At 38.7% G+C, this 14,807-nt stretch overlaps 1 protein-coding gene across 3 annotated transcripts in view; it reads left to right on the top strand.

Moving 5' to 3' along the window:
- Window positions 1–14,807, top strand: part of CDK19 (cyclin dependent kinase 19) — a 117,623-nt gene that overhangs the window by 50,973 nt on the left and 51,843 nt on the right. For all 3 annotated transcript variants that reach the window (XM_040698316.2, XM_015284576.4, XM_040698317.2), the window contains exon 4: window positions 3,277–3,417. In XM_040698316.2, coding sequence (XP_040554250.2) covers window positions 3,277–3,417 — 141 coding nt within the window. The remainder of the gene's footprint in view (window positions 1–3,276; window positions 3,418–14,807) is intronic.

The raw sequence follows: 14,807 nt of genomic DNA on the forward strand, positions 1-14,807 counted from the left end.
GCTTTGTATCACGTTTTGGTAGTGAAGCTGCAGAGTTGAGGACTGCTTTTCTTTGTCACTAGGGACTAAGGTACCTCCTTTTTACTGTTAGCTGCTATTGGAATATGATTATTAACAGATCTGCACCTCTAATCCTATGCAGTCTTTTAACTACTTCTTGCAACTCAAACACTTGTCATGGCTGCACATCTTGTGCAGGTACTTACTTTATCACTGGGAGAAGGTTCAAGGCAGTCAGTGCAACCACTGCCTGAACTAAGGCTCCTTGCTCTCCAGGCTGGCAGTGCTGGACCCGGTACACCCTAAGGTACAGTTGGCCATTCTGGCTGCCAGATATACTGCTGACTCAGTTCCATCTTACCATCACTGGAATCTGTAGATTCCTTTTCACGGGGCTGCTCTTCAGCCTCTTGTCCCCCCTGAGTTTGTATATACAGTCAGAGCTGCCCCTGTTCCAGATGCAGAATCCAGCACTTGTTCTTGTTAAATTTAATGCTGGGTCATTCCCCAGCCCCCCAATTTGTCAAGATCTCTCTTCAAGGCCTCTCTGCCCATGAAGTCAACAGGTCCTGCTAATTTAGTATCATTGGCAAGTCTACTTAGTATACCTTCAAGTCCTGTATCCAAGTAATTGATGAAAATGCCAATTTTTAGGGTCAGAGAACTGGCCCTAAACTGGAGCCCTACAGAAGTCCACTAAACAACAGTGTTGTGAGTATTGAAAGAAACAAAATCACATTAAGTGGCTGAACTGAAAGCGGACAGAAAGGAGCATGCTATCTTATGCTATCAAAGACAAACCAGCCTGGGAGCTTGACCTAGGGAGTCTAACTGAGGCTGAGTACTTCAGCTTTGCACTGTGCTGATTTAGTTGTGCTAGCTCTGGTTTAGAGGTACTTTGCATTGGGTGTAAGGATAGATGGCTGCCTCAAAAGTTCATCTAGGTATTCTCATGGAACAGGAGAGAGAGAGAGAACACCTCCTGCTTTAGGTTGCAGCAGGAAACCTCTCCATTCAGCAAGTCTAATCTTAAAGTATTGCTGCAGTACATGGCCCTGGCATGCTACTAGCTGCTTCATTGATAAATAGTATCCTGCTCCTAAGTGGGCTCTCTCCCATTGCTTTAAATGTCTGCTCAGTGCTTTAATTTCTCAAGGGACAAAGCTTTTGGCAGGTTGCTGAGTTCATCTGGAGAAAGCAGGCAAGAACATGGGAGGACAGGGCAGAAACCAGAAAGCCTGGCCTAGTGCTATTGCATTTGGGAGATGCAACTCAAGCATCTCCACTGGAGCCAGAGGTGTAAAGTTCCTCCTGAGTGTACTAGGTGCTAATTTAGTCATGTTGTGGCCTATGAGACCATTCTGCAGATTCTTCTTCTGTACGCCTCTATTATAATATAAATGTTTTCTGTGGATCCTAGTCTATTTTCAAATGGGTAGAGAAATCCTGTTCAGTGGTTTTACGTTTGTTGAAAAAGGGCTGAGATTGGCTTTTGGGTCTGTGTCTTGAAACCCTTGCCTTGTGGTGCTCTTGTATTTATTTATTTTTTAATATTAAGATATTAATTTTAAGTTTTAGAGAATGGTTACTGCTTTTTAAATCATATTGTAGTAACACATGAAAGTCATTATCCAGTGAACATTGTACAGTGCTGGAAGGTAGGAGTTCCAAGTTGAAGTTCTGACAAGATCTTTTTGTGACATGACAGTGTGAAAACTTGTCCAGGGAAATCATTCCTTAAAGCTTTCCTTCATTGTTTTCAGAGTGATTGTACAAGTAAAGCATCAGATACCAAGAGCTTTGTTTTCTAGTTCCCGTTTATATATTAAAATCTATTAATCCTACAGATTACTTATAAACTTTTTTTTTTTTTAATATAAAGGCACTTCTGTTTTATGTATAGTAGTAGAAGTATCAATGGAAACATCGGTGTTGATCGGAAATAAGCACTTGAGTTTAGTTCTTAATTTCTCTTTAAACAATAGTATGTATAGCTTTGCTAACCACGATTTTAACAGCAGCTGAAGTGTTGGAAGTTGCTGAGGTTCTGGTGAGAGCCAGAGGTGATATTATCCATGAAGAAATAATAACCCATAACCGCTTCCATTTGGATTGGTAGTGATAGTCATAACGGGGGGTGATGGTGGAGGTCTAACCATTGGCTACCTTCTAAATTTGGAGGGGGGTGATCTGGAACAGGACAAATCCTGTTTAAAAATTGGGTAATTAGTAGTCTTGTCACTTGAAAGATTAACATTTTGAATAGCCCTCATTACAAATGCAAACTGCCTTTACAATGTGTTTCTCACAATAAGTGCATAATTGGATACTGTTTTGTTGTTTGAAATGCTTCTTTGAGCCTACTTCAAAAAGAGTGCATTTTTTTCATCAGAATGAATGAATTTAGTTTTTGCTTAGTGGCAGTGTGTTAAAATTGGTTTTGTCCCTTGTATAGCTTCACCTTGTCGGAGGATTGAAAAGGTAGAAGGGCCTCATCTCATTTTTTTTTTCTTATACAGTGCAGCAAAACCAAACCGAACACATGATCTTCACATAGATCTTACAATAAATATTAATTAGTTCATGAATATTTCATGATATCTCAGCAATCTTGTCTTTCTCTTCTTAATCTTTCAACTGACTAATGCTGGGATCCATTCTGCATTCCCTGGTTTCAAGCAGTGTTTGTTCTCTTATGGAGTGATTGATTGACTTCTGTAATCCAAGAACCACTAGCTTATCTTCATCAATGAAGTATATGGCCAAAACTTTGAAGATTTTTATATGTTTGCACATGATTTTTTTGTTGTTGTTGTTTCATTTTTCTCTGCTGGGTTCTGATTTAGGGGAACACTGAAGTGTAGTGGTGGGTACCCAGTTCTGGGTGTCGTTAGAGAAGATGTGGAAACATGAAATGCAAGTCTCTTTCTAGTAGATGCTGCTGGTTTAGAAGCTTCTGATCTAGCAGCAGTGAGGATAGGAGGATCCCAGGTGGGATGGTGGGAGGGGGGAGAATGAACAAGAAATTTTACTGGAGGTAAGTAGATAGCCTTCAGAAATTATCAAAAGCTTGACAGCTATTTTTCAAGTAACTCAGAGAATCAAAACAGTTTAAGGATATTGGGAGCACCTTACTGTTACTTTTTAATTGCAAAGTTCAACAGACTTTGCATTTCATTCCATTATTTATTGTTAATAGTTTTTTTTTTTAAGTAGAAAGGTTTTTGTTGTTGTTGTTGTCTAACAAGCTTATGTTTCTGCTTGTTTTATTTCTAGCATATTATCAAGTTTCACCGTGCCTCAAAAGCAAATAAAAAGCCCATGCAATTGCCAAGATCTATGGTTAAATCACTGCTCTACCAGATCCTTGATGGAATCCATTACCTCCACGCGAACTGGGTGCTTCATAGAGATCTGGTAAGTGTAGCATGCTTTACCTGGTTAAGAAAGTTTTACATCTGTATCATTGGGTAGGAGGAGAAAAGTCCCTGTTAGTAATCTTGCATATCGATCCGTACAGATCTTCCTGTTATTGTTGTGGGAGACCAGTGGTGATTTTAAACATGAAAATAGCGTTGTTTTTGTCTGAGTCATCTGAGCTCAAACAATGACAGTAGATCCGGTTAAAGGATTGCAAATGTCAGTATCCGCAAACAATACATGAGCCAGCTGATAATACATTGGTTGAACGTTCTTAGAGGTTTGTGCACTACTTTGAGAAGGCACTTAACTAGAAAGGTGATTGATACCTTTGTACATTGTTTGGCTTACATACAAGTTACTATAGAAGATAGTGAAACAGTAGGTTTTTTCATGGTGCGTTTCTTTTCCATGTGGCATTTTTTTTTCTGACCGTGGGAAGAGAACTTTGAAAGGATTGTCATCTTAGAAATTTCCCATGACCCGAAGTGGCTCTTCAAGTTGATTGCAGATTACAAGGGCAGCCTGTTGCCTTGTCTTAGTTACCCTTTTTCCCTTAAAGTTTCCCACCACTCCTAATCTTAACTGAATCTCTTGCAGTGGTTATAAAAAGAAGAATATTAATATGGGCATAGTGTCTGCTGCCACTTGCGTTATAACTGAATTTTAGAGCATGAGGCAAACCAATTACATGGTGGTTAATATTTTAAATCCTTTCTAGTAGTTATGATGCATTGATAGAGTAAGATCAGTAGGATTTATGGTGGGAAGTGTAGTGTAATCTGTGTATGACTGTTGTTATTTGGATATTTCTCATAATTGCCCTCGTCAGTCAAAATGGGTATGCATGTCCAGAAGCTTCTAATCACTTTAGTTTTGTAAGAAAGACATAGATTGTTCTCAAGTACTTAATAGTAGTTAAGTGCTCAGATTAATTCTTGGATGTGGACTGAATATTTTCTTAAAAGGTATGAATGAATTAATACAGCCTTGGAATGGAAGTCACGGACATCTTCTGAAATAAAATTTATTTAATTTTGATAAGTGGCTAGAATTGGGGTTCAAGTTTTGATATGGATCACTTTTTTTACCTCATTCTTTGGTATTTATTGTTGACGTTTCTGATAAATTCCAGATGTTAGCATAATTGTAGGCTCTTATTGTTGTTTTTTTTTTTTTTGGATTGGTAGCCATGAGCAAAAGCAGGAAGCAAGTGCAAATACATCTTTTACTTCTGTGCTACAATTATTGCTTTCCTAAGGAGACAGTTGTTGTTTTTGCCAGAAAGCTGAGATGTAATTAGGCACAGCTTAAAAAGGAACACCTGAAAAGTCTATATTCAGCTATGTTTAATGGAAGAATATGTATTCATGAAACTATTTCTATCCTGTAGCACCAGGTGTTTTGTATGACCTGTGCTGCTCCTTTGCAAGTCTTATCAGTTGTTGATGTGTTGCAGCAGAGCTGGTGCCTAATGTCATTGTCTTTTCTCTTGGAGCTTTGGGAAGTAAGGGTTGCTTTTTATGGAAGACTATTTTTCATGTCACTGTTGTGATAATGCTTGGCTGATGTAGTCATAATTGGGAAGGGAGAATAGAAATTGGTTTAGTCTAATGTGTTCCCATGTAAATAAGTTTAAACTAATTTAAACTAATTCTTCAGTGCATCCATGAGAGAAAGGAAAACGTTAAAAATTGCCTTGGTACAGTGTTGTGCAAGTATATTCATAATTGTTAGCTTTTTAAAGAATCATTGTCAATCTCTGAAGAATTCAGGTATTTTACATTGTTGGTTTGTATCTTCACCACCAATAAGAAGCGATGGTATTTTGTATGTGTCGTGTCTGCTTTTGAAATTAGGAGATGTTGTGTTCTTTTAGTAAACAACTTAAATTCTCAGTTAATCAAAATTGTTGTGTATGATTACCTGATCTAGTGGGAGATGCCTCTGCCTATAGCAGGGGGATTGGAACTACATGATCTTAAAGGTCCCTTCCAACCCAAACCATTCTATGATTTTTTATTCATAAGATCGTACTTGTGATTTTTTTTTTTCTCTTCTTTTTTTGCTACCTCAGGCCCAGTTTCACTAGGGTGAGTTTCTTGTGTAATTACAAGAAATAAACATGCAGTGTCTCCTTAAGATGAGAAGTGATTGGTCTGGTGGTTTTTCCCTTGGCTGTTTTAGTTTACTTCCATGGGAAAAATATTTTTCTGTTTTATGTAAACCAGTGTTTTGCATCAAGACACCTTGTGCTTTCCTGGCTTAATATAACTCTGTTCCTACTATTTTTAGCGTGCATTTGGATGTTGTCCAAAGATGGTGACATCCATAAAAGTCATGTTAGGATTCTTAGTTTTTTTGAAAATTAGATTCTCTAAGAATATTTATGATGATATTAGTCAAATTTTCCTCAGCTACAGAAATGACCTTTAGAGTTTATTCAACAGATGTTGCAATAAAAAGTAGATAGATGACAAGTTAGGTATTTTGTAGAGTATTTGCTTGGAAGTATTTGAGGAGTGTTAGTAACGTCATCTAAAGCTGGTGTCATCTTAAAAAAAAAAAAAAAAGTCTTAAGATAGAATAACAAACCTACTTTTTTTGTAAGATCTTTTTTTCTCAACGGATTCATATTGCTAGATAGGTAAAATTGTTACTCTGAAGTTGTTTTGCAGTAGCCAGCAAAATCATTGAGGAGTAACAAAGCTGGTGAGCCAACAGAATGAACTTAAAGACTTGCAATATGTGTCATGTCCTTGGGAGTGAGCTAAGGGATAGTTTCTGCCACAAGGAGACAGTCTCAGTCTTCTCTTCAGTATCACCATGGTATTATCACCCATTTTAATTGGCTGACAGGTGACGCTTATCTAACTCATGGTAAGCTCAGTCAGGGATCTAAGTCAGCAGAAAGCATTCACTTTTCTTTTGCAGAATCTGTGATCCATGAACAATCTCACTGTGAAGTGGGATGTGTGTGGCAGAAGGTGCAGAAGAAACCTGAGACTGGAGATGGTGGCAGAAAGCAGAACAGGTTGTTCTGGCATCACCTTCCATTAGATCAGATTAGTTTATTGCTAAAATGCTCCTTTAAACTTACATGAAAGTGCAAGGTTTTTGAAAAATTTAGTTAAATTGCAGTTCTAAATTAGTGTTTACCGTTAAGCACTTCTGGTGTAAGATTTATCTCTGATTAAATTCTCTCAACACAAGTCCAGTTTTAGGAAAGTACCCAAACTGAGGCAAATTATAATACCAGGTATGCTTGTACTTGTACATCTAGAAATAAGAAAGTAATCCAATGTACTGTGTAGTTTATTTTCTCATAATATTTGAGTATTTTGGAATTGACATAAGACTATAAAAAGCACTTAAGATTTTTCTCCTATCAAGTCATTTGAGGTGGTATTTTGTTGTTGGATTACATGTTGTTGGGCAAAGATAATTTTGTGTTTTCAACATAGCAGCATTCCTGAAAGCCACATGTGAGAGGAGAGAGGAAAGGAAGGAGACTTGGCAGGTTCTGCTAGCTGCTAGAACCTTTTGCTAAGAACCAGGCATTGTTAATATAGATACTAGAGAATCATAGAATGGCTTAGGTTGGAAGGGACCCCAAGGATCATCAAATTCCAACCCCCTGGCCACAGGTAGGGCCACCAACCTCCAAATCTGGTACTAGTCCAGATTGCCCAGGGCCCCATCCCTTCAAAGTATCCTTTTGATACTAATTTCTGGATTTTAAAAGGTTCTGTAGAAATCATGGGCTGAAGGAAATCATAAAGTTGTGCTCTGTAGCTTGAGTCAGCATCAAGTCAGAAGATGCAACACGTACAGTGCAATAGTTCAGAGTATTGTGATTTGTTTAACCACTTCTCCCCTGCATGTGAATTACTGAGATTCTAGAGGATTGTTCAGCAAGGGCTTTACTTTGTGAGGCATCTGAAAATGGAGATCTTCCATTTACTGTTCACGGTGTGTGTTCATATTACCAAAAGAGAGAGTATTTTAGCCGTTTTTCTTGTGCTATTAAGCCTTTGGTAGTTGATGTTAGTTGCTTATGCATTTCCTTTAGAACCTGCGAAATGTAATTTCTGTTTGTAAATTGGTTGCATTCTCTTGAAGCGAGGGGTGTTATCTACAAGAGATGTTTTAAGTGCACGGAAGCCTCACTGAGTAGATGTGTAAGATTCTACTTCTGTCTGAGTCTTTCTCTAGAATTCTACCTAATGTTATTAAAACTACTGATTGAAAACAAATGTTGGCAATTAAACTCACAGAGAAACATGGGTGTCTCACTCCCTTCACCCCAAATAAATTCTCTTGTCAAAATAAGCCAACCTTCTGAAGTGCTTTTACTATTAAATGCTCATTGATCAATAACTTCCTGTTTTTTTTTCTCGTTTGCATCTCTATAGCTTTAGAATGTTTTATTTGATGATGCATGTCATTGTATAAGTAAGGGGATAAACTTACAGTAAAAATCAGTGTTCTGAAAATAGGCATCTGTAAGTTGTAACATTGCAGAGATTTAAAACAAATTTTATTTCAATCTTATTAATCATTTTGTATTATTCTTAAAGATGTAGGTACAAGCAAGAGAGTAGATTGTAGACATAGTTGTTTCCTGGACTATGTTTGACATGTATGTTCCTAGTGATGCAGCAGGAGGCCATGCTGCCTCTAGTCCTTTCTGCTCACCTGTACTTATTTTCCTCCAACCTGGGGTGTACAGCACTAACGCAAGTGAAGAAGTTCAGTTGACAGTTGCAAAAATGGTGGTGTGGGGTAGATATGTGGGCAAGATGGTTTTATGTGTGGGAGCCAAGTGAATGAGAATAGGACATGAGAGGGCATGGAGACTTTCATCTTCAGTGACATTGTCATAGCCTATTGGCAGTGTTACATACGTAATCAGTAACGTTCCTCTTCCATAACCATTTGGATAGCTGGAAATTTGTTGGTGCCTGAGAAAAATAATATGAGCACCAGAAATTTATTATCATTTTGACGTTATGTATCAAAAGTGTGAGATTTTGGGGGCTTGAATTGCATTTTGTGAGGGATCTAGTTATAGTCCTTTGACATAATATTTTTGCCAATGTGACAAAAAGCTGAGGGAGCTTGTCTTTCAGGTCCTCCAGACTACTCTGCCAGTGTAAGTATATTTTCTTTGGCATTTAAAGCAAATATCCTGACTAGGAACTGTAGTTGCAAAGAAGGACTTTTCCTACTTCAGTTGTGGAAGCAGATGGGTGGTGGTGACGTGTCAGACTTCTGCAACCAAGTGACTTAATCCTGAAGAAGATTCTGGATGTAGGGTCCTTGTGTACTGCAGAACAACTCTTATCGTGGCATTGCTCAGTGAAGCAAGGCGGTTGTAGTGAACTCTTAGGATTGTTTTTGTCACTTAGAGAGCAAATGTTGTAGAGATATGAAGCCGTTAAGGACATCAGCAGAGCAAAGGTGGTAACTGGGTGTATGTATTTGGCTTATGACTGAGGTGTACTGCGTTGAAGTAGAAAATATGGAAGAAAAACAGGTAAAAGCAATCTCACTGAGAAACTAAACCAAAGAAGGATATTTTCAGAAGCTGAAGGAGAGAGAGCAAGGAGAAAAGCCAACAGAAGTCTTCCTGTTTCTGCAGCTCTCTTACAGAGTACTCTCTGTACCTACCCTGTAAGCTATTCCACTGTGCATCACTTTCCTTGCTAGTAGTGAAGACTTGCTCTTCTCGTGATTTTTGTGATATTCTATCTCTTCATTCCAGTCGCACCTAAATCTCTTCTTGCTACTTCAGCTGCAGAGTGGGGCTTAGCTGGTGAGATTTCCATGTTCTCCTGTGGTTTTCTCAGTGTAATCCTCTTTTTCCAAAGCAACCTGCTCCCTTATATTTCAGTATGTTCGCTTTTGAAGATATTTTTTTCCCCCTGTTCATTGTTTTCCCTTATGGTTTTTTTTTTTTCTAATTCTACACTTCCCTGCCGCTCCCTGTCAAGTACAAAGCTTCAGATTGTAAAGAACAGTTGCTGGGAAGATTGGTCCCCTTTCCTATTGAGCACAGCATCCCAGGGAGGGGGCTGAGACCAGAGTGCCCTCTTAGCTGCACATCCTTACTTTGATCACTTCATTTCGGAGTTCCCTGGGGCTCCTCTCCCACCCTGCAGCTGACAATCAGAGAGAAGGGTTTTAATTTGGGACAGCAGGCAATCACTTTTCTCTTTTTTGGATGAATCCAATGACGGTGATTTGAAAACTTGCCACTAGTATTCCATCTTCAGCTTTTTTTATTACCATCTTCTTGTCTCTTAAAATCAGGAGAGGACTGTATATATGTTCTGTACCTTGCTGCACTATGTCATCAGTATTAAGCTATTTTCATTGCGTGCTTAAGCTAATCAGTCTGTTTCTTCCTGGAGCGGATTACAAAGTGCTCATGTGCTTCTGTCACCTGCAGAATTTATAGAGTGCTAATCTGGTAATTTTGCTGGAAGGGCATAGCAGGCTGCTGAGGTTTGATATAATTTTGAGCCAGCATGTCTGTTCATACAGACAATGACTATACACAGCCTTTGGGATGATCAGATGTGTAAGCTCCCAGAGTCAGCCTTCTTAACAAGTCCCCTGAGTAGACGACCACTGCAGAAACAAACGTGGTGCCTTTCCAATGGTACATTTTGAGCAGAGCCACCAGAAGCTGGTAAAGTGGGCAGTGCTAGCTCAGGCTGGCATGTGGGGCACACAGGGCAAGCTGCTTTCCCCTGTCTTGCAGCTCAGAACCTCTTGAGAAGCTGCACATGATGGAAAATGCACTGGTGATTCTCTCATAGGGCTGCCTGGAGCTGCAGCCACCTGGAGCCTGGGCTTTTTGTCGTCTTGGAAAGGGGAAGTCTGAAGTGAAGTGGCTTGCCAGGTGGCTTTCTGTAGGAATCAGCAGCTTTAGTTCCCTTGGAAGTCCAGCCTGTACAGAAGTCCCTCTGCTGATTGGTGTTTTATCTTCTCACTCTGCTGATAGTTTTAATTAAAAAAAAAAAAAATCTATTATTAAATCTTCTTACTAAATTTGCAAAAATTTAGAATGACTGTTTTAAATGATTCTTCATGGTATTTATGTGCACACCAGCACTTCAGTAAATTTTCATCATTTCAGTTTTACTAAATTCAGTAAAACTCCAAGAGTTCTCAGATTTTCAGTTGAGCAGCTGGCTTTTAATGCAGTCGGCATTTCAGCCGAGTAATGATCCTGTAGCCATAATCTGCAGTCTCTTATCGTGGACCCATGCATGGACTTTGAACTTTGCTCTCATGTTACATACCTCATTTAACCTGTCTTTGCCTCTGTTTCCCAATCTGGTAGCTCTGTATGGATTTAAATTGTAGCTTACTGCTTTATATGCAATGAAACCTTTAAGTGAGAACAATGTATCTGTGGTTTATTTGGTTAGCTACTTTGTTGTTTGATACTTTTATCCTAATGAGATGGAAGTACTAACAAAGACTGAGAATTAAAATAAATGGCATTTTGTATGAAGACATCAAAAGAACTCGTTAAGAATTTTAAATGGGTACTGACGTTTTACCTCTGCTTTCATGTCAAAGCCTTTGAAATGTGAAAAATCTCTTAGTGCTTATTGTTATGAGTTTATAGTATAGCAGTGTATGTACAGTATAGTAGTTAAACTCTCTCTTCTTCCTCCCTGTGCCCTCCCAAATGCAGAAAAACAGAAGCGGGTTTTGAATGTGCAGCTTGCATTTGACCAAGCAGGCAAACTGTGCTTTGAAAGGCAAAATGCAAAATGACAAGCGCAGGGAACTCCCCTTTCACCAGCCCTTCTAAAAAAGGCCTTTAACATGCTGATATCCAAAGTAAATTTAGCTGCAGATTCCTGCACTCTCTCCTGCCAGCCAGCTGCTGTGCAGGAATGTGGAGCGGCTGGGTCCTGTCCTCTGCCAGGGATTGTGCACCAGCTTGAAAGGCTTGTTGCCCCTGCATGCCCTCTTGGGCACATGCTCAGCTCCTATAAATAAGTAGCCAGTCGTTCTGTCTGCCACTGTCCTTACACTTTTCAAATCACTAGTTGTAGTTGTAATCCTTACCATTTTGTGTCTAGGGCATGTGTAAAGGTGTGTGAGAGAAGGATGTATGGAGGTGTCCACATACACCATTGGCTGATGATCTCCAGGAAGGGTTAGGCCTCTCAGTCCTGCATCTACGTGATCCATTTATTATGAAGAGGTCTATCATCTGTCCAAAAACCTCATTAGTGGTTATACACAGCTTGCATATTTTTGTGTATAAAGAAGGTGAAATCTATGCCTACACATTTGAAAAGGTTGGTTTTAGAAAGCGATTTGCATTTGTTATCTGTAGGGTTAACCCAATTTTCTTCTTTTTGATCTGTTTAGAGAGAGTATACCATTTTTTTTTATTGCTGAGGAACAAAAGTAGTCTGTGTGTCTCAGTGTGCATAGACAGATAAACCGGAAACTTTACATGCTGAAAAGCAAATTAAGTTTTATTAGCATACCCTTTTCTCCTTTAATCTGGGCAGCCTGGTCTAGTGGTTGGCTACCCTGCCGATGGCAACGGGGTTGAAACTAGGTGATCTTTAAGGTCATTTTCAACCCAGGCCATTCTATGCTACTTAAAATATCAAGCTGAGTTCTGTTCCCTGGGACTGATGGCAGGATGGGAATGGAGAGGCTCAGTCTGGGCATTAGGAAACATTTCTTGACCGTGAGTGTGATCAGACACAGGAACAGGCTGCCTAGAGGGAATTGATGCCCTGTGCCTGTCTGTGCTCAGGAGGCGTTTGGGTAGTGCCATTAGTGACATGCTGGAACTTCTGGTCAACCCTGGAGTGGTCAGGTTGGACTGGATGGTCTTTGAAGGTCCCTTCCTTCTATACTGTACTGTTCACTGTATTCATATTCATAATGTTGCATTTTTCATTACTCAGAACTTTCATTTTTCTCCTTTGGTTGTAAAAATAACTTAAATGTTTTAAAAAGGCTTTTGAAGACACATGCAGAGTATCTAATTTATCGAGTACGTGGAAAAAACAATTTTTCTGAGATTGACTAATGCATACCTTTGGCTGCTGGCAAGAGTATTAAGAAAATGTTTGTAGATTAATTTTTAGTAATAAAAATAATTACAGTTAAAGAAAAATGTTTTGCCTCAGGTTCTGAAACAAGCTTATGCCCATAAAACCCTGGCTGGATATAAATTCAGATGAGTCAGAAGAGACAAAGGTACTGATTTAATGTTTTTTTGGCTGTGTCTTACTGCTAAAGTCAACAGATGACATATGGTTCCTGTAAGCTTCATATCTCTTTTCCTGAGGTGGGAAAAGGGCGAGAAGGGAACAAAAATATTAAAATTGTTCCAGAATGTATGTATATATTTTATTGATAAAGGAAAAACAGAAGGAAATGCCATCTTTTCCAGTAGCCTCCATTCAGCTTTCATCAGCTCTGGGAAGCTTTCTAACAAGTCCATGATGTACTTAATCTTACTGGCACAGCCGACCGTTGGAGTGAGCAAACAGAATTTTGTATTCTAAATGGAAAAATATGAAGTTCAGCAGCAGCTTTTAGAGGCTTTTATTTCTCCGTTCTTGGAGAAAGTAGCCTTCCTGGGATAGTGTCAGTGGTTACAAGTGTGTATCTCACTTTTTTTTTCTGATTGGATTCATTCTTTCTGAATAGGGCAAAAAAAGTTGTCATCACATTGACATGGTGTTACTTACAACCAAAGAAATGAATGAAGCTTATAAGAAGTATGTTAAAATCACTGAAGACAACTAACCCGTGTGTAACAATATACAATATTCAAGAACATGAAATATTCAGATAAAAATGCAATGTTTCCCTTTTTTTTTTTCCTTGCAGTTGTTCATCCTGTTGCTTTTTGGGTGTATTTCTCTTCATTTGCAAGCGCAGTGAAGCCATTACTGCTGTACTAAGATGTTGTAATGATGTTGCAAATGGTCTTGCATTTAAATTCAGTATCTCTGATCAGTGATCCAGTGAGTTGCTGTGACTAACAAAGGATGGTAGTTTCTTCCTTAATTTCATTCCATGTGAACCATGTCATCTGCACAGTAGATGACTGATCAGCTGGTATTTCACCAACAACTTCTCTCAAGGCCTCTTTGTCTCCTCCCGCATCTCTCCTTTTTCAGAAACCACTGACCTTACTGTAGCTGCAGCAGCAAACAACGCAGCCGTGTCAGCTGAGGGTGAAGGAAACCTTTTGTACAAGAAGTGGAGTGGTCTTCCTAGAAACAAGGCATCAGGTCATCAAGTTCTTTAGGGAGGGTGATGGCATTCTTTCATATATATATATATATATATATATATATATATATATTTCTATTTCTATATATATATATATATATTTCATGTTCAAACACTTGCAAATTAGATTTTGAAGTAATTTTAATAAATACAGGAACAAACTTTCAGAAAATCTGGGCCACTGGCACAAGTATTTATGCAATTCTTTCACGTGTCAATGGTGAGGCAGCAAGGATCGAACTGATGAAGGCATGCCATGGAGCAAGTAACCAGTCCTGAACACATACAACTCTCAGTGTATGAAGCCTGTGTAGTATCAGGAGATTTTAACCATTCTTTGTTCTTCTGTTGTTTTGCTCTCTGGAAATTAAAGCCCATCTGGACTTGCAACAGGAGTTCAGGCAGACAGACCACCCCATTCCCCTTTGCTCAGTATGTCAGTGATACCACATAGCAGTTCATTGCCTTTTAGTGTCTTGGAAAAACACTTATCTGGCAATTCTGTAGCCTTCATTTGCTAGTTTGTTACATTAAAACAAATGCACATGCGTACAAAAAAGCAGTATAGAAATTGTTACTCTTTTAAATTAAGCTAATAACTTTTCAAAAATGTTTTTTATTGATTATGATTTGCAGTCTCAAACAAATCTCACCCTCACCCCTCCATGAGCTAATCTCCTACTGTGATGCTTTGATTCCTATTGGTATAATAAGTTTTGAATGCAGATTTTGATTGTTTTCTTTAATTTATTTCTATTTGGTGATTTAAGAATTTAACTTGAAAAAACCCCAAAAACAAGAACAACCTTCAAAGAGCAGTAAGGATGGTGGTATTAAGAGTTTATGCTTGTTTAAATATTGAGCCAAAATAATAATAATAAAAGGCAGTGTGGTAACGTTCTATATCACTGGTGTTCTCAGATATAACTCATGTCTATGAAAATAATTCTATAGACAGTGTCTTGCATTCCCGAATTCCCCTTGGTGTTCAGATGCCCAAACCATATTTTCTTAAGCTGTAATTGTTCTGGAGTGGGTTTTTCATAAATGTCTTCTGTTTTAAAGGTTTCTTTATGAGGCATGCTTGT

Source organism: Gallus gallus, chromosome 3, assembly GCF_016699485.2.
Source record: "Gallus gallus isolate bGalGal1 chromosome 3, bGalGal1.mat.broiler.GRCg7b, whole genome shotgun sequence".
In the NCBI taxonomy this organism is placed as follows: domain Eukaryota; kingdom Metazoa; phylum Chordata; class Aves; order Galliformes; family Phasianidae; genus Gallus; species Gallus gallus.